At 55.7% G+C, this 23,220-nt stretch overlaps 8 protein-coding genes across 9 annotated transcripts; 3 read left to right on the forward strand and 5 right to left on the reverse strand.

Annotated features, from left to right (window-relative positions):
• Positions 1-1,094: 1,094 nt before the first annotated feature.
• Positions 1,095-1,826, reverse strand: IUM83_16186 (serine/threonine-protein kinase drkA; the record flags this gene model as incomplete). The annotated part of the gene is made up of 1 exon (XM_067941050.1): positions 1,095-1,826. One exon carries the CDS (start codon positions 1,824-1,826, stop codon positions 1,095-1,097), a length of 732 nt encoding a protein of 243 aa, XP_067783577.1.
• Positions 1,827-2,117: 291 nt separating this feature from the next.
• On the reverse strand, positions 2,118-7,746 carry IUM83_16187 (Pleiotropic drug resistance protein ABC Superfamily; the record flags this gene model as incomplete). The annotated part of the gene is made up of 3 exons (XM_067941051.1): positions 2,118-2,671; positions 2,758-2,919; positions 7,317-7,746. 3 exons carry the CDS (start codon positions 7,744-7,746, stop codon positions 2,118-2,120), a joined length of 1,146 nt encoding a protein of 381 aa, XP_067783588.1.
• A 1,450-nt stretch (positions 7,747-9,196) lies between these two features.
• On the forward strand, positions 9,197-10,509 carry IUM83_16188 (fbox domain containing protein; the record flags this gene model as incomplete). Its single annotated transcript, XM_067941052.1, has 2 exons — positions 9,197-9,270; positions 9,351-10,509. 2 exons carry the CDS (start codon positions 9,197-9,199, stop codon positions 10,507-10,509), a joined length of 1,233 nt encoding a protein of 410 aa, XP_067783578.1.
• A 186-nt stretch (positions 10,510-10,695) lies between these two features.
• Positions 10,696-12,957, reverse strand: IUM83_16189 (Cleavage and polyadenylation specificity factor subunit 3; the record flags this gene model as incomplete). Of its 2 annotated transcripts, XM_067941053.1 has the most annotated exons (2): positions 10,696-10,974; positions 11,035-12,957. In XM_067941053.1, 2 exons carry the CDS (start codon positions 12,955-12,957, stop codon positions 10,696-10,698), a joined length of 2,202 nt encoding a protein of 733 aa, XP_067783580.1. The 2 variants fall into 2 exon arrangements, with proteins under 2 accessions (XP_067783580.1, XP_067783579.1); XM_067941054.1 differs by having other exon boundaries at positions 10,696-12,957.
• A 921-nt stretch (positions 12,958-13,878) lies between these two features.
• Positions 13,879-17,954, forward strand: IUM83_16190 (uncharacterized protein; the record flags this gene model as incomplete). The annotated part of the gene is made up of 17 exons (XM_067941055.1): positions 13,879-14,544; positions 14,626-14,727; positions 14,796-15,452; positions 15,519-15,639; positions 15,721-15,872; positions 15,936-15,995; positions 16,058-16,129; positions 16,194-16,365; positions 16,429-16,482; positions 16,545-16,632; positions 16,706-16,796; positions 16,895-16,976; positions 17,037-17,066; positions 17,182-17,323; positions 17,408-17,522; positions 17,588-17,747; positions 17,827-17,954. 17 exons carry the CDS (start codon positions 13,879-13,881, stop codon positions 17,952-17,954), a joined length of 2,892 nt encoding a protein of 963 aa, XP_067783640.1.
• Positions 17,955-18,085: 131 nt separating this feature from the next.
• IUM83_16191 (B9 domain-containing protein 2) lies at positions 18,086-19,833 on the reverse strand (the record flags this gene model as incomplete). The annotated part of the gene is made up of 3 exons (XM_067941056.1): positions 18,086-19,184; positions 19,261-19,707; positions 19,772-19,833. The coding sequence occupies 3 exons, from the start codon at positions 19,831-19,833 to the stop codon at positions 18,086-18,088; spliced, it is 1,608 nt and encodes a 535-aa protein (XP_067783639.1).
• A 250-nt stretch (positions 19,834-20,083) lies between these two features.
• IUM83_16192 (b9 domain-containing protein 2) lies at positions 20,084-20,584 on the reverse strand (the record flags this gene model as incomplete). Its single annotated transcript, XM_067941057.1, has 1 exon — positions 20,084-20,584. One exon carries the CDS (start codon positions 20,582-20,584, stop codon positions 20,084-20,086), a length of 501 nt encoding a protein of 166 aa, XP_067783628.1.
• A 237-nt stretch (positions 20,585-20,821) lies between these two features.
• On the forward strand, positions 20,822-23,029 carry IUM83_16193 (ADP-ribosylation factor GTPase-activating protein; the record flags this gene model as incomplete). Its single annotated transcript, XM_067941058.1, has 7 exons — positions 20,822-20,894; positions 20,988-21,052; positions 21,152-21,340; positions 21,419-21,502; positions 21,565-21,619; positions 21,754-21,895; positions 21,964-23,029. 7 exons carry the CDS (start codon positions 20,822-20,824, stop codon positions 23,027-23,029), a joined length of 1,674 nt encoding a protein of 557 aa, XP_067783638.1.
• Positions 23,030-23,220: the final 191 nt, after the last annotated feature.

Here is a 23,220-nt window from a genome sequence, read left to right on the forward strand (position 1 = left end):
ATGTAAGAAACAGATTGCTGTTGTTCAAACCACTGGCACAGGCATTCAGCGAGCACGCAGCCAGCTTCATCTATGACGAGGCAAGCGATTAATTCCGATTCAAAGTGTTTGACAAGTCGTTGCTGTAGAAGCGATTGTTCAGAAAACTGAGCATTTTCAAAGAGAACAGCATTCAGCTTAGAGACAACAAGTTGCCACTGGACTGGAGCAAGAAACATGGAGGGGGTCCTTCCGGGGACAAAGTTTAATATCAAGACAGCATTTGGCGATATGGACGGTCAAGCACGTTTTTTCAGGGAATTCTCGAACCGTACAGACGTTGCTTGAATTTCCAAGCTCACCAAGCACGAGACCTTGCCATTTACCTCGGGCGGATTCAGCCTGATGGAGATGCGTTTGAGGACTTTGACTGAAGTTTATCGAGCCACAAATTGTATTCGACCATCTATTAAATGCACAGTTGTCATGTCACGTTCCTCCTAGCATTTTCCCCAGGTGTATGCAGCTAAAAAGGCCGTGGTCAATCATGAAGTAAGATAGTGTTGGAGTATTGCAATCTGACCTACAGGATATGATTGCACGTTTTTACGGGATTTATAAAGCACTTTCAAGTGGAACCGATCGTTGCACTTGTAGACGATCGAGAGATGAAAAAAGTAAGAATATACTTAGTAGCAAATTGAATACACTTAGCACATTTTCTTCAGGCCACTTCCCTTAGCCTATGTCGACAGACCTGACTAACGGCGTATACGCTCCCGCACTCGTTTTGCAGCCAACTTCCGAACGGCAATGGCTTTAAGTTCCATCGCACGTTGAAGCGCGCGCTCGGCCACATCATGCTGAGCTTGCAAGCGAGCAGCTTTCAGCAACATCGACTTCCCACGCAACTCACCCTTGACAGACCCAACCATAGTAACATCAGTACCCGCAATACTGGCAGCCACGCGTGCAGTCCCCGCATTGGCCTCGACAACTTCACGCGCTTGTGCTTCAGCTGGTTTCTTCGCGACAATAATGGCTTCTCTCAGCCGCTGCTCCAGCCGCTCTTCCATCGCATGTTGCTGCAGCTCGAGTTGCTGTCTTTGCCACTGTCAGCGATTTTCCTCCATCAAGCTCTTGACAAGCCCCAGCAAGTGGGTTTCAACGCGACGCACCACCCTGTCCTCCAAACTCGTCAACGCCCGACTTAACTGATTATCAACTTCCGAACCAGCAATCGCTCGGGCTCTCTCCTCCGCCAGCTCAACACCTTGTGCGGTTCGTCGCGCTAACAGTTCCACATCAGCTCGCAACAGGTCTCGCTCCGAACCTGCCGCCTGCTGCAGCCTCAGCATCTCATCATTTAGGTTTGCCACCAATGACTGCGCGGTCTGCTCCGCCCTCACGGCCGCGCGCTCTTGCACGTCGACTAGAGCAGCGTTGATCCGCTCCTCTATGGCTCTGCGAGCTGCTTTTTGCTCAGCCAATTGAGCTTCGGCCATCTCCCGAGCTTGACTGAGACTGGCGTCCTGCAGAGTCGTCAGCACGCATTGAATCCGGTCGTCCACGCGCCGCTCGAGAGCCGTAGGGTCTCCGTATGCCTGGTTGATGGCGCGTACGAGCGCTTGGGTGCGCGCCTCAGCTTCGAGACGCGCCTGGGCCACGCGCTCCTCGACGAATTGTTTGTGACGAGCATCCTGCTCCGCCTGGCGGTCGGTCAGCACCGCATGCACTTCTGCCAGGCGGTTCGCTTGCGCAGACACGTGGGCGAGCGCCAAGCCCAGACGCTCGTTGTCCACCGAGTAGTGCTCCGGCAGCTTGATGATCGGCGCCACGGAGTCCATTGGGGAAGTAGGTGGCGAAGTGACGTGCATGCTGATGATACCCTCAGCCAATTGACGGCGTGGGATTCATGGAACCGAGATGGGCTGCTCCGGTGCAATGTGGACAAGGTCTCTAGGAAGCTGTACGTGGCATTGCAGTGCGGTTAGCTGGCGGGTGAAAGCGCTGAATGGGATAATATGTGTAGGCAGTTACGGTACTCCCGAATCGTAGAAAAGGACATTATCCGAAAATTATCCATGGATTTTTAGCCGAATATGCAGGATTTGTTTTGCAGATCTACGCCGTCAGCTTCAATCATAGGTTTGTGTGCACGTGCAGCGCACCGTATCGCCGTTCCATTCGATGATCCCGTCGCGGTAGTTGACAATTAGCCCTAACGCACAAAGCAGGTCGTATCCAACCACGATGTCGTCACTTGCGTCGGGAATGACGAGGAACGTGTGCGTGATGCAAGTGCCGCACTGCAAATCCACGAAACGAAACTTCACAGTAGCATAGCCCGCAACACGAACAAGACCTTCAATTAGCCCAACCGTCTCGCCCGGCAGAGCCGGTGTAAACTCCGTCTTCTCGTTAGCATCCACCAGTCTCGCGTTGATGTAGCTAAAACCACATCCGGAGCTCACACGGACCTTTAGTGGCGTTGTAGCTCCCGAAAGCTGAATGTTGAGTTGCGTGGGGCTGTTGATATCGTCAGGACCGATGTCGTCGGGGCCTCCACGGCTATTCCGCCCACGGCGTCGCTCGAATCGCTCCAGTCGTTTAAAATACTCCACTGCTTGAACCATGGTCTTGAGAGTGATACCGCTACTCACGCCACTTTCCAGACACTGGGCATAGCTCGCTTGAAGTATCAAACCAATTTCGCATCATTTAGCTCAATGGGATGCGTAGGCAGAATGCTCAACAGTTTTGTGAGTTCACGCAGACGCTTGTAGCACTCTGAGACGGACTCGCTTCGACGTTTGAAGAACGCGTGAAGTTCCTCCTCCAACTGCTCGCTGTACGCGTCAGACACGTACATCATCCCCCAAACTCCGAATGCCTCCGCGAACTTCGCCTCGTCTTTCATATCTCGGCCGTTCACCGCGTCTGCCCACGCGTCCAAAGCGTCAGCCACGAGAACCACCCGTAGTACCAGATCTCTGTCCTCTGCCTCCCAGCGGTTGAGCTTAGCAAGATGATTGAACTGACAGACCCACTTCAGCCACTCCAGTCCACTGCCGCCGCGAAACTGAGCGATTGTAACCTCGAAACGCGCGCCCCGGAAGATAAGGCTCGAGTCGTCCATTATACGCGCAACCAGCCAGTTCCTCCAGTTGTTGCTTTAAATTGTGAAATAACTGAGGCGCAGAGAAAACGAAGACGGAAATTGACTGGATTGATGTCGTATCTTGAAGCGAACGGAGACACTCGAATTATTCAGATTAAATGGGAGAAGATGTTCAGGTTGCCTGCCCGTGTCGCCAACGAACACCCGCGTCTCGTCGGGCGACACGCAGAGCGACTGGATGGGTTCTAGCCGACGTTGCTAATGGGACTGGGTAGAATAAAGAATGATGCAGAAGTCGAGCTGATCAATATGAAGTTTTATCCCGTTACCTGACTTCCATCGATCAGTATGCAATATTCATTCATTTGTCTGACCTTCATCACGATGAAGGATGCCGAAGTAGTGCAGAAAATGGACAACAGTTTGTAGACTGGCAATCTGCCTACAGCGCAGTCGTTCGTTCCCCACTCCCGCTGATCCATTTACCTCTGAGTGTGGTTGATGTAGCGCAGCGAAAACGCCGACAAAGATAGAAAAATGGTCAGCACCACGAACACGTAGCCAAAGTTCGCCCAAATTTCGTCGTGCTTGTACTTGAAAGTAGACTCCACATAGCCCTTCACGGTAGTGTGACTGAGGGTCACAGGAAGATTCGTCATTGGTTGGCAACCAATATTCGACCCGACATTTTCGTATACTCCCAGCGTCTCATTCCACGTTGGCTCATCCGGACAGTCACAGAACACCAGCGCTGACAAAATGGATAGCGTAAATCGCTGCGGTGTGATTTTGTACAGCCACTTGTAGCCGCTCGGGATGGACGACGATGGAGGATTGAAGCCGGCGAACAGCAGAAATACCGAGTTGAAAAGAACGCCAATGATCGCAGCCACTTCAATACTGGGCATAGCGAAGATCAGCAGCTGTCCAAGATATGCTTGCGAAAGCACAAACAGTGATAGGTGGATCCAGTACAAAACGCCCGTTCCGAATGACTGGAAACCTACCAGCGGGTAGAAAATCGCGGTGAACAGCAGGCACGCGAAGAACACAAACGGAATCTCGGCAACCGCTGCAGCCACGAAGTACCACAACGAGTTGTACGTTTGCGATGCTCGCTCGCGGTAGAAAGAGGTACGGTCAAGGGCTGCAATCGGAAGTACACCAGTGTACGAGGCGATGCCCATGAACAGCGTCGTCATGAACACCATGCCCACACCACCGTTGACTCCTTGGTACGACACGAACTCCGAGTTGGCGTACGTAAGACCCGAAACAAGAGCAAGCCCCACGGCAATCATGAACCGCGTCAGGTTGTACGTCGGGGTGCGCCAATACATCACGATAAAACGCTGGACCAAAAACCGCATCTGCGTAAACGGGCTAGCCGCACGTTTGTTCTTGAAGAGCAACTCCGGCAACTCCGGCGCCAGTCGCGTCACACCAGGTCTCTCCAAGTGCTCGATCAAATACTGCGCCTCCATACTCTCCTTGAAGTGCAACACAAAGTCGGTCGCAGCCGCCGCGTGACCCACTCCAGCGCCAATAACCTCCAGCATCCACGTCGCAGGATTCTGGCCCTTCGGACACGGCGGTGTGTCGGGGATAGCTTCGAGGTAGTCCACCAACTTATGACAATTCTCGCCCAGCTCACCAACAAACACCGACTCGCCGCCGCGCTTCAGCAGCAACAGGTGATCGAACAGGAAAAACACATCCGACGAAGGCTGGTGGATCGTGCACACAATCGTACGCCCGCTGTCGGCCACCTTGCGGACGCCGTCCATGATCAATTTGGCCGAGTGAGCATCAAGACCGCTCGTCGGCTCGTCCAGGAACAAAACACTCGGCTGAGCCACTAATTCCACACCAATTGTCAATCTCTTCATCTGCTCCTGAGAACTACCGCGTACAATTTGGTCGGCGATGTCGTGCATGTCCAGCAAGTCGAGGCACTCGTTCACAGAATCGTATTTCTTGGCGGTTGGGACCGTACTGTCTTGGCGGAGGAATGCACTAAACATGAGTGCCTCGCGAATGGTAGAACCCTCCGAATGAATATCCATCTGCTCGCAGTACCCTGTGGCACGTCGAATTGCCAGGTCGTTGGCTTCGTAGCCGTTGAGATAGATCTTGCCTTCAATCGTGCCACCAGTCTTACGACCAGCGATCACATCCATGAGTGTGGTTTTGCCAGCACCAGAAGAGCCCATAAGTGCTGTCAACGAACCAGGCTCAGCATATCCGTTGACTCCCTTCAGCAACTGCAATGTTTCCTTGCGGTCGTGCGGTGAAGGTACTGAATACCACAAGTCCTTCCATGCGATCGTGCAAGGCACAAAGTTCTTCTCGCGTTGCGGCACATCCATAACCACCTCACCCGAACCTCCCGCGTCAGTTCGAGTGTTAGTGGACGAATTCCCCTTGGGGGTCACCGCTAGGGCGTAGTCACCACCTCGCTTCGCCATATCGTTTTCGTCGGTCACAGTCTTCGGCAGCAGCTGAATATTCTCAGGTGCTTCGTATCGGTGGTACTCTAGGACATAGCAGCCCAGCACCATGAAGAAGATGTACGCCACAATCATGAACAGGATGCCAGTCCAGATCCAGAATTTGTCGGACGGAACGCCGTACTGCGACAAATAGTACTCGCCCATGTTCCTGCCGTATTCTGTGCAGTAGTTGATGCCGCCGTACTCACATACATCGTAAGCACTTGAACGATACTCATTCACCGACAGACCTCGGAGGCACCACGCGATCGGGTTAATCCAGTAAATCCAAACGAGCCAGTTTGGTGTTTGGTCCTTCGTAACCACAAAACCAGCGAACAGGACGAAAAAGACGATCGAGAACGTCGACGTGGGCTTCGCGATGTCCAAATTCGGTGACATCGCCGACAAGCAGAAGAACCACGACGCGAACACCAGGTTGGTGAGGATCAGCAAAATCATGTAAATGATGTAAGCTCCGGCACTGGACGCGAACCCACACATCCAATACACCAGCGTCCCGAACACCAAAATCTCGCTCAGAGCCTGAGGAACCAAAGCTACCGAATTTGCGATCACCCAAGCAGCCGTCCGATAAAAGTTAGCTCCGCGCTGCTTGTAGAAGATGGCACGAGCTTCCATATAGGTCGGAATCTGCGATGCTTGGCCCAGGGAAAGGAACAAGGTTGCTTGGAAAATCACACCCAGCATCACCTGGACATCAGTAGGATCCACGTTGTAGAATGTGCTGCCGTAGACTAGTCCCATGGCGACGACCATAAACGTTCTCACGCGAATGAACGCTACATTCCGAACGATGATGATAAGTTGGCGCTCGATCAGAGAGCGGGTATTCTCCCACAGCGTTTGACGGAACTCTGGTGTCCGATCCATCGTGCCACTCACGTGCTGCGAGATCTCGTTGGAGATTGGTGCTTCTAACTGCTGTACGATGTCAACGTACAACGGTGACTCGCGGAACGCCTCTGCAAACTCCGAGGCCAGACGCGGATGCTTCGCCATGCCCAATGGGAGATCGGACTGGTACTTATACTGCTGGTTCGTGCCCAGGTCCAGCAGGTAATCAGCCACGTCACGTCCGGGGGAGCATTTAAAGCCCAGCGTCTCGAAGTACGGGATCACCTTCTCGCGGGGACCATTGTACATCATCTCACCTTCGTTGAGGATAATGACGTTGTCGAACAGGTTGAACACCTCCGGTGCAGGTTGCAGCAAAGCGATCATCACCGTTTTGCCTAGGTTTTTCGCGATACTGCGCTGTGTCTTGACTATATCGTACGTGGCAGCGCTGTCGAGGCCAGTACTGATTTCGTCCATGAGAGACACGCACTTCTTCCCGAACTGCATCTCGCCAGTCGTGACTCGCTTGCGCTCTCCGCCAGACACACCTCGGTGCTGGGCATTGCCAATTGCAGTGTCCTGGCAGAGCTGCAAACCTAGCTGCTCAATGATCACATCGGGAAACTTGTCCAAGATCGCTTTCGCCGAAGCTAGAGCTCTCTCGTTCGCCTCAGGTGTACCTCGCGAGAACACCCCCTCTTCGTGCTTCGACAGGCCACCGCCACAGAAAGCGTACGCAAATTCCATGGTCTCACGCACCGTGAGCGTGTGGAAGTGCCGGTCGTATTGCGTCACGTAGGCCACGAACTGCGGTAGGCACTTGGTGATCTCCTTCTGCAGGAGGCCGTTGTACGCCATATCACCTTCCACGGTGATGTTCTTCTTGAGCGGGAACTGGCCGCTCAAGATGCGCATGAGCGACGTCTTGCCCGAGCCCGGTTGGCCCAGCAGCAGCGTGATGGTGCCGGGCTTGAGCACGCCGCTGACGTTCTTGATCACCTCCTTGCGCACCACCTTCTTCTTGATCGGGTTGAGGTTGGCCAGCGCGCGCGCCACCACGTTGTAGAGCGTGGGCAGCTCGGACGCGGCCGTGACCTCGCGCGTGACCGTCACGTCGGCCGAGATGGACACGTTGTCGAAGCGCACCTCCATCTGCGGCAGCACGCCGCCCGTGGCCGCCTTGAACGTCTCGGCCATGAAGTTGTGCAGGACTTCCGAGCCCTTGGCCATCATCGCTTCGCCCGACTCCAATCCGATGGATGTATCTCCGAACGAGTTCTCGGTCTCAGACATGGTCTAGTCTGTAGCAGGTTGTTGAAATCCCCAATTGAGTGTCACGATGCGAATTCCAAACTGCTGGAGTGCCCGTGAGGCGTTTTTAACAGAGGAAAGTGATCATCCTCGACGCGAGCAATCCGAAGCTGTGCGAGTAAACGTGTTTGCTCGCACACCCGAAAGGCACAATCGCTCGCGCACTCAACTTCACTGTACAAACGTGTAAACACCTTCGTGCGCAGCGTCAACTTGTGTGGCGCATCCGTTAAAACTGAAGCTGTTTGCGCGCACACTCCATGTCTCTCTCGATCGCACTACACTTTGTATGAATCACCTCGTGCAGGACGATCCGTGGCATAATACCCGCCACCGTTGCCTAGAAAGCTGAACGCCGTACAGCAGCATGCTTACTACAGTGTTGGCGAAACAACCTCGAAAACGCACACACGAGTTGGGAGTCCCAAGTGGGGATTGCTCCACCCGGGATTGAAGTCAAGTTGTATGTTTACCTGTTAGACCAGCTTGCTGGATTACCAGCTTTCAAACCTTGTACCTAATTCGTCACGAAATGTATTCCCAGTTCCTACACGTACAGGGAACATTCGAGTCACATCAAAATATCGCAATTAGCGGGACAGCGAAAGGCAACTCACAGTACCGTAGCTGCTCACAAGTTGTCGCTCAGTAGATGACCGTCTTAATAGGACACATGGGCCGCACTGCTTGCTAGGTAAATGTCAGGGCTGCATGAGCGAGTCGTCAACGACGACGAGTTCACTCCCGGGTTCACCAACGCGGTCGTGATGCGCGGCAAGGGGCGCTTCGCTCCTGCGGACCTGGAGGCTCGGCCAAGGACTAGCAGAAGGTGGGTGTGCGTTGCGCTACCGAGACGTCGTGCACAGGTAGCTAAAACTAGCTAGACTCTAACATGAAGGACACGCTCGAGGAGTTCATGTAGGTCACATACCAACCTGTTTTCACGCAGGACCAGCCTCGAGAACACCGGCGTAGCCCTCTCCAATGTTGCTGGTCGAGGTGCTGACCGCTCTTTCCTTGGCGGACGAGGACTTCGCACAGCACGTGCAGGTGGACGAAAGCGGTGGATGTAGTGCGGCGAGTGGATGATGTGGATTTTCAGAACTTGAGGAAGAAGCTGTTATTGTCGGCATGCTGCTCACGCTTCTCCGCGGTACTGCCTGCCTGAAACGGTTCCATGCGCTGCAGCTGCTACATTGAAAATGCGCTGTTAGCCGCTAACCATGGACATCTCCTGCCTGGTATGCAGTGTTCGTGTCTGGATAAAATGCCTACATAAAGAAAAATGGGTCCGCAGCAACCTTATCACGGCTCACCCCTCGAAAATGCTCGCTATCGTCTTTTTCCCTTACAGCGATATTCGCGCTGGAAAATCATGTTAGGCAGACGAAGTGTAGCCATCTCATCGGGTCAATTGCCTTCCTCGGCGCTTATGACCGTCGCGGGCGCCGGCGTGTGGCTGCTGCGCGCGTACGTGGATCTGCTGCTCTTCGTGCCGCGCCTGCTGTACGTCTTTCCTCTCTCTGCAGCCTGATCGATCGTCCGTCTATGTTTGCTCCACCTGACTGCCACTCAATCTCCCGCAGCCTCGAGCTCAACTTGGCGTGGAATCCGCTCGTGATCCTCGCGCGCAGAGCCCTCCGCCCCCTGCTCCAGACGCTCACAGGCACTACCACCACTGGCACTATGGCCGACGACAGCGGCATGCGCTGGCTGCAGCCCGGAGAGCGTGGCGGCGAGCGCGTGGCCATCGTGAGCTACCCGCGCTGCGGCAACTCGCTCATGCGCGGGCTGCTGGAGAAGGTCACGGGCGTCTACACGGGCTGCGACACCCGGCCCGACCGCTCGCTGAGCAAGGAGCTGCAGCAGTACGGCATGAAGGGCGAGGGCGTCGTGGACGAGTCCGTCTGGTTCGTCAAGACGCACTTCCCGGAGCGCGTGGGCTACCGGGACTTCCCCGTCCGGAAGGCCATCCTCGTGGTGCGCAACCCCTGGGACGCCATCGACTCGTACTTCAACATGACGCTCACCAACACGCACAACAAGAGTCTGCACGAGTCGCAGTACGCGCGCTTCGCTGACCGCTGGGACGGTCTGCTGCGCAACGAGATCGACGTCTGGATGAAGTTCCACCGCTACTGGACCACCAAGGTGGACATCCCCATCATTGTCGTGCGCTATGAGGACCTCATGATGCACCGCGAGGAGACGCTGCGCCGCGTCTTCCTCTTCCTGACGGACCGCACCACGCTGGAGGGCACCGAGTGGGAGACACGCATCCGTGACGTCATGGCCACCAGCGGAGACAAGGCCGGCCCGTACAAGCCTCGTAGCGGCAAGATCGGAGGCTCCTTCCGTCATTACTCGGACGAGCAGTTCCAGTATATCTTGAAGACGGCCAACCTGCCTCTGCGGGGCTTCGGCTACGACCCGGAGACGCAGAACTTCCCCACGGAGATCGCGCTCCCCAAGCGGCAAGTGAAGCCCGGCAAGACTGCTGATGCTCAGCTGCTGATCTCGATCGACCCGGCCATGGAGATCCGCAAGAAGAACGACTCGTTTGGCCGCGGCTCGACATACTTCCGCCGAGCGCTTACGGAGCCGGTTATCGCAAACGATGGCACGGAGCTGAATATGGATGAGGTGCTTGCCGCCAGAGAGAGGCTGCAGGCGAAGAAGGAAGAGGAGGCGGCGGCAGAAAAGCTTGAGAACCTGACCGTGAAGGATGCTGAAAAAGACGAGTAGAACGATAAGCCAGGTTAGATTGCAAGAGGCTCTCAGAGACGAGCGTAGTGAATATATTTTGTGAAGTCAACGACGACAACTATATAGCAGGTGTGGTTGGGTCACACCTCGTTCATGAAACAGAGGCCAGTCTGCAAATATTTGTTTTGTTGGTCTGGCGCAGCCTGAATACCGACACGCTACTCACTACGTCGCAATGGGCTTCAGGGCGCCTTCAATGCGACGGACAGTTTCCTGAAGCTTGAGCTTGAAAGCTACGTCCTTGCACTCAATTTCCTGTGACGCGTGGTCCACCACAGCATCGATGCCACTGGGTGTTCTCACGTGAATCTTGTTGGTCTCGAAGTCCAAATCCACATCGCCGTACTGATCTTTGAGGAGGCGGAACACGATCAGCAGGTTCAATGCATCTTGATCCGACTCGCCCAGCTCCCGAGCAGCCTTTTCTAGATCGGACTCGGCTTCCTTCTTTTCTGCAGCGTGCTCCGACGCAGCATTTTCAGCATTCTCCTCTTCTTCTCCGACAGGAGCTTCTGCTTTTTCCGTTTTCATGGCAGTATCCTCACTGCTTGCACTCTCATCTCCCTTCTTAGAATGATCATGAGGACAAGCCGCAGTGGGCTGACCGCTCAGCTTAAAGCTCGCCGGACTCGCTTGTGCATGCATGGCCAGCGCAATCACAGAATCGGCGATCATATCGGCCGTCGGCGCAGATGTCCATTCCACAACAAGCTTCTCGGTGGCACCCTTGGCGACAGCACAACGTGTCACGACAACCTGCTTGCACACGACCACGCGGTTCTCCTTCTCCAGGTGCACCACATCCTCATACATCTGACGAATAAACGTGATCAGCACGTCAAACGAGTTGTACTCGAACGGCACGTGCTGCTTCTGCGTAATGCTACCCGAGATAAGTTTTGTGTACGTCGAGAGGTCTTCCTTGTCCATTAAGTGCGTTTGTGAGTCCACTTCCACGAGCAGACCAGAAATCACCTTGCCGTTCTTCGGCTGGTCGCTGGCAAGACCTCCGATAGCCTTGGCAATCTTCTCGCCCTTGAACTCCAGCACAATCTCTTGCATATTGGCTGGCGTAGAGATGCTAGGGTGGTACACCTTAGGGTCGTTAAACTTCTTGTTCAAGGCGGACTTCAGACGCATCATTTCATTCTTCTCACCGTGCACCAGGACGATGTTCGGAGGCGTAAGCTTCTCCACGAACCCGCTCGTACCCACAAAGTCAGCGTGTGCAGAGAACGAAATGTACTCGACCGTGCAGTTCATCGGGATGATGCGTCCATCTAGCGCAGCGATCTCCGTTGGCTCGGACAGAATCTTCTTGGCCAGCGTGCCTTCCACAACGTAACCGGGGATCAAACAAGCGTTGCGCTTGTCCGAACACCAGCGTTCAAAAAGCTGTCGCGAGACTCCGCTCTGCAGCATACCAGGACTGGCCATCACCACGGACGGACCGGAGTCATCAAAGTCGTCCATGCTCTTTAAGTTCGAAATGTGTTCAAACTGGAACGGGTTCGAAATGGCAATCTGCTTGCGGATGCGGTCGTTCATCATGTTAATGTACGTCTGGTACACACGCAGCGCCTTGGCTGCCAGCTTGGACGCGAAGTAGATCGGGATGTCCTGCAGGTCCGGGTGGGAGCGCCAGTGCTCGTCCAGAATCAGCAGAAGCTCCTGCGTGCGCCCCAAAGCGAACACGGGGATCAGACAGCGCCCGCCGCGACGCACCACCGCCTCCACCTGCCCCGTGAAGCGCCCCTCGCGCTCCACCACGGACTGGTGCACCTGCACGCCGTAGGTGGACTCGACGATGAGCACGTCGGGCGAGCAGGCCGGCAGCTCAGCCGCCATGAGGTGGCGGTCGTTCTCCAGCGAGTAGTCGCCCGTGTAGAGCACCTTGACGCCGCCGATCTCGATGAGGTACATGCAGGCGCCCAGCACGTGGCCGGCGTTGTAGGGCGTGAACTTGATGCCGTTGTGCATGATCTCCTGGTGGAAGTCGATGATCTCGACCTTGGCCACGCAGTTGTTGAGGTCCTTGTCGTCGTAGATCTGGTCGTCCACCGAGATGTTGGACACGCGCAGGAAGTCGCGCAGCATCATCTGCATCACGGCCTTGGTCGGGTGCGTCATGAAGACGCGGCCCTTGAAGTTGGTCTTCTCCGTGAAGTGCGGCAGCGCCGCCACGTGGTCGATGTGGAAGTGCGTGATGAGCAGCAGGTCGATCTCCTCGGCCTCCACGCCGTCGAAGAAGGGCAGGCTGCCGTGGCCCGAGTAGCCCGGGTGCACGCCGCAGTCCAGCATGATGGTCTTGCCCTTGAACTTGAGCACGATGCACGAGCGCCCCACCTCGTTGCCCGCGCCCAGCGGCATGATGCGCATGATGTGGCGCTCGTCCGCGGCCTCCTCGGCCAGTCTGCGCTTCGACATGATCGGAGTGCTTGGTCTCTTGGGTCTGACTGTTTGACTGGAGGGCAGTATGGCGCGGGAGACATGTCAGTAATCCGGGGATGGTGTGCGCTACACGAAAACTGAATTGGACTGCAAATTGCAACTGGTAGCCAGCCTGCCTGCCTATCAGTTCCGCTAAGGCTGTAAACGGTTGCAACGGACGAACTTCCGCCTTCCGTCACGAGTAGTCGACAACGGCGTTCTCGTAGGACTATGCCTTGGCATCGCTCGCTGCGTGGCAATGCGTTCCTGAGCTTTATGAAGGACAATCGCTGTGCGGCCTGATTAGCTCTGCCCGAAACTCACCAATGCAGCGCTGCCCTTGGTGATGGCGCACCAGAGCCATCTATCTTCTCATCGCGTCGCCGTCCGCTTACTGCTATTCAACGCCTTGACGCCAGGTCAAGCTTCGATATGGACTCGTGCTGCGCTTGACTCGGCGATAACAGACCGATCAATCCGCGACAAATCGGTTGCTGCGACTGTTGCGCGACTGTTGCCCGCTACAGTGGGACGCTTGGGATGTACGGTACACCCGCTTATGTAGGCGACACACCAAATTGGTGACCCGAGTCTCCAGTCCGCGGACTGCCACGGCAGCGGGCGTCGCATGCGTTTCTCGCTAACCATTCCTATAATGGGGCTGTTGGCCCGTCCCGAGCGCGCGGCCTTCCGGCGGGTTCACCTTTCTCCGTTACGACAGATACGGCAGATACACGCCCTTTCACGATCCCCGAGACCGCTCTTCTTGAAGTTTCACTTTACCGCCTGTTGACTTGGCTTCACTATGTTGACTTGGCTTCACTATGGCGGCAGCGAGAGTGATGGTCATGGAGCTTCAAAAAGAAACTTTCCGCCCAGAGAACAAGTGCGCACTGGGAGCCGAGCACGAGAGAGAAGATGGAGGCTGCGCGCTCCTCCGTGGGCCGCAAGCGCGCGCTGGACGCCGACGACGAGCGCCGCGACTCGCCGCGCGCGTCCTCCGAGAGCGAGAACGTCAGCCCGCGCCTGCTGGACGCGCAGGTGGGGCTGCCCACGCCCGCGGGCGGCCATGTGGGCGTCGCCGGCGCCGGCTCGGAGCGCGGCCGCGTCACGGGCGCCATCAAGAGCCGCCGCCTGAGCCAGGACCTGGGCCAGTCGCCCGCGCAGTTCGTGGCCAAGCTCACGGCGCTGTCCGGGCCCGCGTCGCCGGCGCTGCGCGTATTCATGGGCGACGCCGAGGCCGCGCGCACTCCCACGGCGTTCGTGGGCAGCCCCTTCGAGCTCAAGAAGGCGGCGGGCGGGCTGGCCAGGCCCTTGTTCCCGCTGGGGGCGCAGGCCCCAGGCCGGCCAGCCATCCCCACGCCGCTGGGCACGCCCAACCGCGTGCCTGAGCAGAAGACGAGCCCGCCGGGGCAGCTCAGGAGGCTGGACGGAGGCATCGCAGCCAGAACGGGAGGGCCCGGACTCTCTCCCTTGGGCAACCAGGAGCAGAAGAGCCCCGTGCTGCAGGCTAGACCTGTGAAGCCGCTGCTTATGAAGGCGGGCAGTGCGGAGATCCCACTGGCGGAGCGAGGACTGCCGACGGTAATGACTGGGATAGTGTGCTCGGCTGTTGAAGATCCTTTGGGTGCTTGTTGATGGGTTGACAGTGATTGCATGCTGTAGATTTCCCACTTGTTGGGGGCTGGAGGACAGGAGAATAACAGCAGTCCGGCTTTTGGATCGCTGACGACGCCGTACCGAGTGCCGACGGCCACGTCCACTACTGTAAGTACGCCGGAAGGGCACGTATTGGATACTGTTGTTGTGGTTTTAACGGTACGCTGCGACGACAGGCACCTTCGTCGAAGCAGGTGACTAAGAGGCAGCCGTTTCCGTTTCCTCAGCGACGGAATCTCGAACCACCCAAAGGGATTAGTACGCCGGTGTTGGATTCAGGCGGTGTGAGGAACAGCGTTTCCAATGCTCCGATGCCGTCGTTTGATATTGACGATGTCTCCAGTGACGAAGAACTGATGGGCATTCCAGGGCCAGATATCCCGGATCCAGAGATTTCGTTTTCACAGGAAAAGCTGGGGGACCTATCGGTCACAGAAAACAATTTGGAGGATTCAGTTGTCTTGACGCTGTGCGATGGACTTGCCAACAGTCTCACGAAAGCTGAGCGAGATCGGATGGAGCTACTCAATTTGTACACGATCGCGCTTGCCCAGCAGCCAAGCCCAATTATGCTGGGAAGAGATCAATTTCAGGACATTTTTGGAGACAATATCCGGGGCGGAATGCTTTCCCACTTGAGTCGACGGCACTGTTTGATTCATGTAGAAAATGTGCCGTCGCAGAACGACTCGGCCAAAATGGGAGTCAAGGTACGAGTTGAAGATACCAGCACGAATGGCATCCGGGTAAACGGAGTGCAACTCAAAAATGGGCAAACTATGGAATTGGATCTGGACGATGTGGTTACGCTCTTGCGCATTCGTAGAGATGAGGTACGCACCGTATTGATTAGTAGAACGTCATGGTACTGCGAGTTGACGGCTTTTGTACCTGAATAGGATGATGTTTCGCTCGAGTATAAACTGGTGCGCTCGGACCCGCCGACTGAGAAACCTGCAAGGAGAAGTAGAAAAAGCAGGCACGACGGGCGATACGTCAGACCCAGCGACAAATTCTCGTGTGAGTTGGTGGATGTAAGCAATCGCTATGGCCTATCTCCAGTGGAGGAATGCGATGACGTACCTCCTGCCGCCGTGCCAGCTAGGGCGATAGCACACGAGACTCGTCACCAGATCCCATCCGGTCCTTTTGTTCAAGGTGACGATGCTCCGTTCTTGGAAAACAAAGAGGTGGAAACGAGCAAGCCTGAACCCGTTCAGCAACTGCCAACATTAACCCGGAAAATTCGATGCGTACGTTTACGATGCACCTGTTTGCCCAATATGTTTGACTGATGTGACACAATTGCTGTGTAGACGATTCTATTCGCCGATCAATCCACTCAAGATTTTTCTGATTCAAGCCAACCGCTAGAGGTTTGTTGTTTGATGCAGATGTTACTGTAGTTGTGAAGGCTTACTTAGCTTCTTCTTCGCAGGAAGCCAATTTTGACTATCGTGAAGAGCTATCAGAAGTGTTATCTGCATTCGCAGCAGTTCGCGCCTTTGACGTGGGTGCTTCGTATAGTGATAAGACGAGTGTGTGTGAGGAATCTAATGGCAGCTTTTGTTCAGGCATCATCTTATCACTGTGCCACGACCGAGTCAATTCGACAAGCGCTTCATGGCAGCAGCGATGTGGTATTTTATACCGGTGGAGGAGATGAAGACCATTTGGTCGTTGAAGCGCCGAATGGATTGTCTGCACGACTCGAAAAAGACGATGCACATCAGCTCTTCTCTGACGGTAATGCGCTCGTGATTGTCCTTGCAATGAACATTGTGCATTCACTAAATAGCTTTGTAACAGTGAAAAGCAGCGCGACGAAGCTCATAGTTGTCATCACACCAACGGCAGAACCAGGTGATAATTGCTTGTGTTGGTGCAGCATTTGTACGGTCTACTAACGTATGCTGTGCTATTAGCTCGCTTGCTCGCGGGCTGTGGAGCACCTCACGTATGCTTTTTGAGTTCCGCTAGCAAGCACTCGCTACGTGTGACTGCCTTCATACGGTACATTAAAGCTTAGTTTTTATGTTTCTTTTACTCACAGGGCTAACAACATCTTGTTGTGCAACTGGAACAGAGCACTATTTGCTGGATTTCTGAAGGGATTTTCAATCGAGAAAAGTTATGCGCTGGCGGAATTTGTTGCCTTGAATGACTTGCTTCCTATTGTACGACCGGCGGACCAAATATGCCAGTTGCTGCCGAGTTCATCTCAGCACAGCACTCAGTTAGGATCTCCTGTCACTGACATGGTGGCAACCGACAGAAACGTGATTTCCTTGTTGAATGCGCCATTCATTCCAGTGTTGGCAACACACTTTCTTGGAAGAGACACCATAGTCAGAAAGGTACTACCCTATTTGTTGCATGCTGGGGTTCGCTTGATCGCTAACATTGCATGTTTTCAGGTCAAGGCTGCGTTAACTCGAAAAGTCCGCGTATGCAACATATATGGAGCTCGTGGTGTTGGAAAATCTTCGATCGCTATCCACATCGCAAAGATGGCCTACCGCACGAGAGGGTACCGCAACGGGGTTCATTATTTTGCTGTAGACAAGCTGGTGGAGCACATTCAGAGTGCACACAAGCCTGAGACCGACTCTGAAGACCAAGATTTCCGAAGAAGTAACCAGAGGGAAGACCCGTTGTCATTAGTCATCGAAGGGGTCGAAACTCTTTTGCGCTCACTTCCGGAGTACGTGCTATTGACTTACGTTTCATATCTCCACTGTGGTCATCGATATTAACGATACCGTGTCGATAACGTTGTATTGCGAAGGATGGACAGTGCGAATTATCCCGCTACGTTGCTGGTTTTGGACGGTTGTGATATTGTCCTCCCAGCACTTGGGATGTTTGTGTTGAATATTGTTCAGACGTTCCCCGGTGTTCAGGTATTACCCAGCATCACCCCAGAATCCATGTTCTCACTACTGACGAGCTTTTGTTTTGTGCGCAGGTCCTGCTGACATCGAGCGAAGAGCTGCAGATCGACACCGGTGAAGACAGTATTATACCTGAGGAAGTTGTCCACGTCGGAGAGCTGAGCAAGCTGGACAGCGCGAAACTTTTCTTCAAGCTAGCAAGAGGCCACTTGACATCACGGCAGTTCCGACAGTGTAAGATCGGGGCTAGCGTTCGTTGTTCATTGACATTTGCATTGTGTGACTAAGTGAAATTGCTGTTTCTGTACTGCAGATTTTCCTGACAGCAGTATCGAAGTGATTTCCAACGATGAGCGATTACTCAGCACGAAGGGTAACCCGTTTCGAATCTCCCGACTGGTGTATGAACTGGAATCTCAAACAACCAGCGGCAACAACTAACAAGCGGCACGCGCTCATTTGTACTTTATTGGGACAATTTGCACGACTATATTCTCGGCAACAGTAGCAAGGTTCCGATGGTAACGTGCAATTTTGATGGTATACTATTATTCATCCCTTGGGTTTGTCAACTATGCTTCAATTACGCCAGCCTGGAAGTGCCGGAGTAGCACGCCGATGTGTACTAACACTTTTCCCGTCGAGACTGTCCGCAGTCGGCATCTCTCCGACCATGCGGCACTGAACAGCACATCATCACTTTTGAGTTCGGGGGTGCGCCCAAGTAGCTGTACATCGAGCTCTTCCTTTGTTGTGCCGAGTGGACGCCACAAGGATACCCAGAGTTTGTGTTGCCCTGCGGCAAACGGCACAGGCACAAACCCATAGCCAACGACGTGCAGCTTCGTGCTTGAATCAGCTCTCCACACTTGCAGCATGAGCTTGGGCCATCCCTGGAACGCCGAAGTTGCAAAATGCAAGTCGATGGGGTGCGCCCACACTGCAACGTCAGGATCCGACGTCCACGGCGCCGAAGAGGGATAGTCGATTTGAGTTTGGCCAAATTGGTCACCAGCGATATGACTCCATCGGCTGCCGTACTCGACTCGCCACTTGCAGGTCAAGCCTCCAAAGGCCCCAAATCCATGCCCACTGACAATCTCACCGATCAAATGCACCTCTGGTTGATAGGCAGGAGGAACATCGAGCTGTGCTAATCGCTTCTGGGCGCGGTATGGGTTGTACGGAGACTCTGGTATTGGCAAAGTGTCGTCGGGATCTGGTTTGTGTCTTCGTAGCGGAGACAACACGTTTGTCTGGTTCTCCTGCTCGCTGTCGCTGCTTGAGCTATCGACTGTGGGCAGTTGACGCTTATCGGGCTTCCCGCGGTTACCGCGCACACGGGGAGATGGCGAGTTCGCGTTATTGTCACTGTCCGGTGACAGTGGTGGTTTGGTTGAGTCCGGAGCTTTCTTCTCTTCATGGATGGTCTCCTTTTGGTTGTTCGACGCCTTGGGCGTGTTGTGGTGCTTCATGTCGGGCATTTTCCAGCGGCTCTTGCGCTTTGGAGATTCACCTGCTGTGTCTGGTTTCGATGGGGTGAGAGGGTCCTTCTCGGTCGCTGCTGCAGGCTCTGCGTTGGGGTCGATGGGTTCATCCTGTGCTTTAGCTTCTTGCTTCTTCTTGTCCACGAGCTTGGGCTTTTTCTCGGGCTTCGGCAGCTTCATCAATCTACGCACAGTTCACGAGAACATTTGAGTTAGGCGCACATATTTGCTGGTCATTTCAAGTAGAGATCAGTGCGTACGCCTTCTTCGGAGATGCTAGAGGCTTCTTCGTCGGAGACTTCGCTTCCGGCGCATTGTCCTGGTCAAGCGGAGGTTTACGGCGGAATGCGCGTGCTATAGATTTCCGAGGCGACGGGGTCTTCGCTTCAGCAGTAGCGACAACAGCACTTCCAGTCTCCTTGGCCTCATCACTGATCGGAGCTGCTGCTGCTGCTGCTGCTGCTGGCGGCTCACCAAAACCAAACGCGTCGGGCTCCTTCTTCTCCTTTTGCTTGGCCTTGTCCTTCTTCTTCTCCTTGGGCTCCTTCGGAGGCTTCGGCGTCGGCTTGGGCTTCGGTTTGGGCTCTGGTTTCGGCTTCGGCTCTGGCTTCGGCTTGGGCTCTGGTTTCGGCTTCGGCTCCTTCTTCTTCTTCGGCTCGGGAGACTTCGCCGCGCTTCCAGTCCCCGCAGCATCAGGCGCATCAAAGCTTCCAACCACAGCGAAGATTGAGTCACACCAGCAGCAAGCTCAACCACAACTTGAACACGAACCTGGCAGCTCCCGCGCCACTCGGCTGCGCCCGCTTCTTCGGCGACGCGAGCTTCTTGAGCATCGCCACCCGCCGCCCCGCGTCTGCTAGCAGAATAGGCGACAAAGCCAAGAGGCTCGCCACCAAAAACACCACCAGAACCCGGAACGACACGACTCACGCCCGCCATGCACCAAAAACTGCCCAAAGTGTATTGATCGCTCCTCGTCACACGGGTCGGGTAGAACCTCAGTAGTAGTAGAATGGAATGGTCCTCCGTGTTTACGGGGCCTCTACGAGCCCGCCCTCTATCTAACTGCTCCACCTGCGGCGTCTAGTTCTTCTTGGTGCGCATGCGCAGCGCTTTCTTGCGCTTGCGGTGCTTGTGCTTGTTCATTTTCTTTCGCCGCTTCTTGACCACGCTGTCCGCCAGGTAGCCGTCCATCTGGCGCAGCAGCGCGTCCACGTCGCGCACGCCGTCGGCGTCGCGCAGCGGCAGGTTGTCCTGCAGCGCGCTGAGCATGCCGGGCGTGTCCCACAGGTCCTCGGAGCACGCGAGCGCGCCGTCCTGCTCGGCCTCGAGCTGCGCGTCCAGCAGGGGGAAGGACCCCACCTTCCACAGGTGCGACGGGTCCGCGCGCGGGTACTTCTCGAGCCACAGCGACGCGTCCTCGGGCATGGGGAAGGACGGCGTCTGGAACAGCGCGTCGGGCGCGCGCGTCGACATGAAGGCGCGGCGGGCCGTCAGCTGCAATGACGCAGCGGCGGCGCTCGGGCGCAGCGCGCGCCGGGACGCGCCCAGCACGCAGCGAGCAGCGGCACGCAGGCCCGACATGACTAGCAGGAAGGCGGCGTGTTTCTCACTGAGACTCTGGCAGGAAGAAAACGGATGGGAGGCTGCTAGGGGCGGGAGTATGCAGGTCGGCTAAGAATAGGAAACGTGTGGGGAAGGGAGGGATGTACCCAAGTTGGTTTAAGAGGGAGATGGGATTGTGGAGGGGTTGGTGTGGCACTGGTGTAACGCTGCGGAAGTCAGTTATGCTGGAAGATCGCCGGATTGAACTATAGTGTAATGATGCAGAGCGACCGAGAGCAACTGGCCTTCCTGCGCAGGTGCTTCGCCTGGGCCGATCGACGCGGCGACGGTGGATAATTTGTTAATCATGGCTGGAATTGCAGTTGTTGCGATGCATTGCGTTGGATTGACTTGAAAGTTTGGGTGATGGTGGTGGTGACAGGGGTCCTGGAGGCGCATGATCTCAAGTGCGGCGTGGCGGCGGCGCTGGGTGTTCGGCCGTCGAAAGTGAGGACGAGTGGAGTGGAGGTGTTGAACCGTTGAAAATGCACTCAACGGACTGCAGCTAACGGGACTTCGGCGTCTTGTCCTTCGATGTCGTTGAAGCTGCTGCTGGCGCAGATGTTCCGGGTGTGTGAAGTCCCGGGCCATCAACTGCGCGTCACGCAGGACGAGTTCGTGCGGGTGATGCAGGCGAGGCTGGCCAAAACCGACTTGCTGGAGGATGTGCGGAGGCTCTTCAAGGCGCTGGACCTGCGCGCCGAGGGGTTCATCTCGCTCCGCAGCTTCCAGCAGGTCGCCGACAAAAGCAGCAGAGGTCTTGCAACCTCGAACTGATGCTGGTACATGTATCTGTGCGTCCGTGCCTGCTAGGCGTGCGAGATGGCGCTGCCCTTTGCCAACCAGGAGACACTGCTGCAAGCTTTTCGTGAAGCAGATCGAGACGGCGACGGACGGGTGCGTCGACTCGTTATTCACGCAGTTTGGTGGAGTGCTGAGCTTAGTTCCCGTGCCTTTAGGTGACGTACCAAGACTTCGAGCGCATGTGTCTGCTCGCGGTGCAGGTCGACGCCGGTAATAACAAATAAATAACGGCCAGCGACCTCGCACAGGAAGCATCGCTTCAAGCAAGCAGTTCGTCGGCGGCGGTCTCAGATCTGCGAGACGTTAGTCTTGTCTCTGTCTGCCCTAGTTGTGATCTTGTGCAGGGGCGAGCGAGAGCAGCATGGCCTCCCCCGGCAGCCCGAGCGGCAGCGACGCCCAGCAGGAGGCGATCAAGTCACGCCTGTTCGCGGTGCTGCGTCGGCCCGAGAACGAGCGTTGCGCCGACTGCGGAGCAGCCACGCCGAAGTACGCCCAAGCCCTCACAGGTAGCTAGATGCACGACGTTCTCACGCTCGCGGTGGTGTTCACTCTAGGTGGGCGACTGTGACGCATGGAGGCTTCATCTGCACTCAGTGCGCTGGGGTGCACCGCTCTCTGGGGGTGCACGTGTCCTTCGTGCTCAGCGTCATGCTGGACAAGTGGACGGACGAGCAGGTGAACGCCATGGACGTCGGGGGCAACACCAACCTCAACAAGCAGCTCGAACGCACCCTCGCGCTTCAGTTGAAGCTCAATCAGCAGACGCCCAAGAAGCCCGAAGCGCAGACACCACGTGCCGAGCGAGAATTCTTCATCCGTGCCAAGTACGAGGAGAAGCTGTTCTCGGGTGGTGTCAATAGCTCGCCACCAAGGTCTCCGAAACGCAGTCCGACCAAATCGACGGCGGCGACTACGCAGGGGATGGTCGAGTACACTGGCGTTGTGGTGATCGATCTCAAGGAGGCGAAGGATCTGGCGGGGATGAACATCACCGGCAAGTCGGACCCGTACGTGACCTTCCGTCTCGGCGAGCAAAGTATCAGCAGCAAGCGCGTGGACAACAGCGTGACTCCGCTATGGAACCAGCAGCTAATGCTTTCGTGGGACGGCACGTCGCCGCTCGAGGTCGAGCTGTACGATTACAACAAAGTCAATGCGGATCGTCCGATGGGGGCGTTCGCGATCAGCGCTGATCAACTGGCGTCGCTGCCAGAAGCTGGTGACTCCGACGGTCCCTACGAGGACTGGTACCCTGTCATCATGCCGCGCGACTGGGCCACCAACTTCAGCGAGCACATGGTCGCTGGGGCCGAAGGCGTCACCAAGGGCATCTATCGAGGTATCACGGGCGTGTTCAAGGACCCGATCAAAGGAGCTCGCGAGAACGGACTCGAGGGATTCGCCAAAGGCGTGGGTACTGGCGTCGCTGGCGTAGTCTACCGTCCGATCAAGGGTCTGGGCACGATGGTCAAGCACTCCGCTTTGTCGGTTGGCGTTGGTCGCAAACATCGCACCAACAGCGGAGGCAGCGAGAACGACGGTTGCTCCTCGCCGGATGGCCGGGACTACGTGTCTGCGGGCTCAGTTCGGATTGCGTTGTCACTGCAGAAGTTTTCGTAAAGCACTCAGCCGCTGCATTGCATACACTAGGCTGCATGGTGAGGATGAAGTCAAAACGTGTAATTTATTCGTTCACCTTGGCTCCGTCGACGCCACTGCCCTCTTCGTTGCTGGTGCTGAGGTTGGTTGTCCTGCTTCATCGTGCTGTCACACCTTCGTGCTACTTATGTTGCTTGTGCTATCTGGAGAAG

This window comes from Phytophthora cinnamomi (assembly GCF_018691715.1).
Source record: "Phytophthora cinnamomi strain GKB4 chromosome Unknown Contig98, whole genome shotgun sequence".
NCBI classification, from domain to species: Eukaryota; Oomycota; class Peronosporomycetes; order Peronosporales; family Peronosporaceae; genus Phytophthora; species Phytophthora cinnamomi.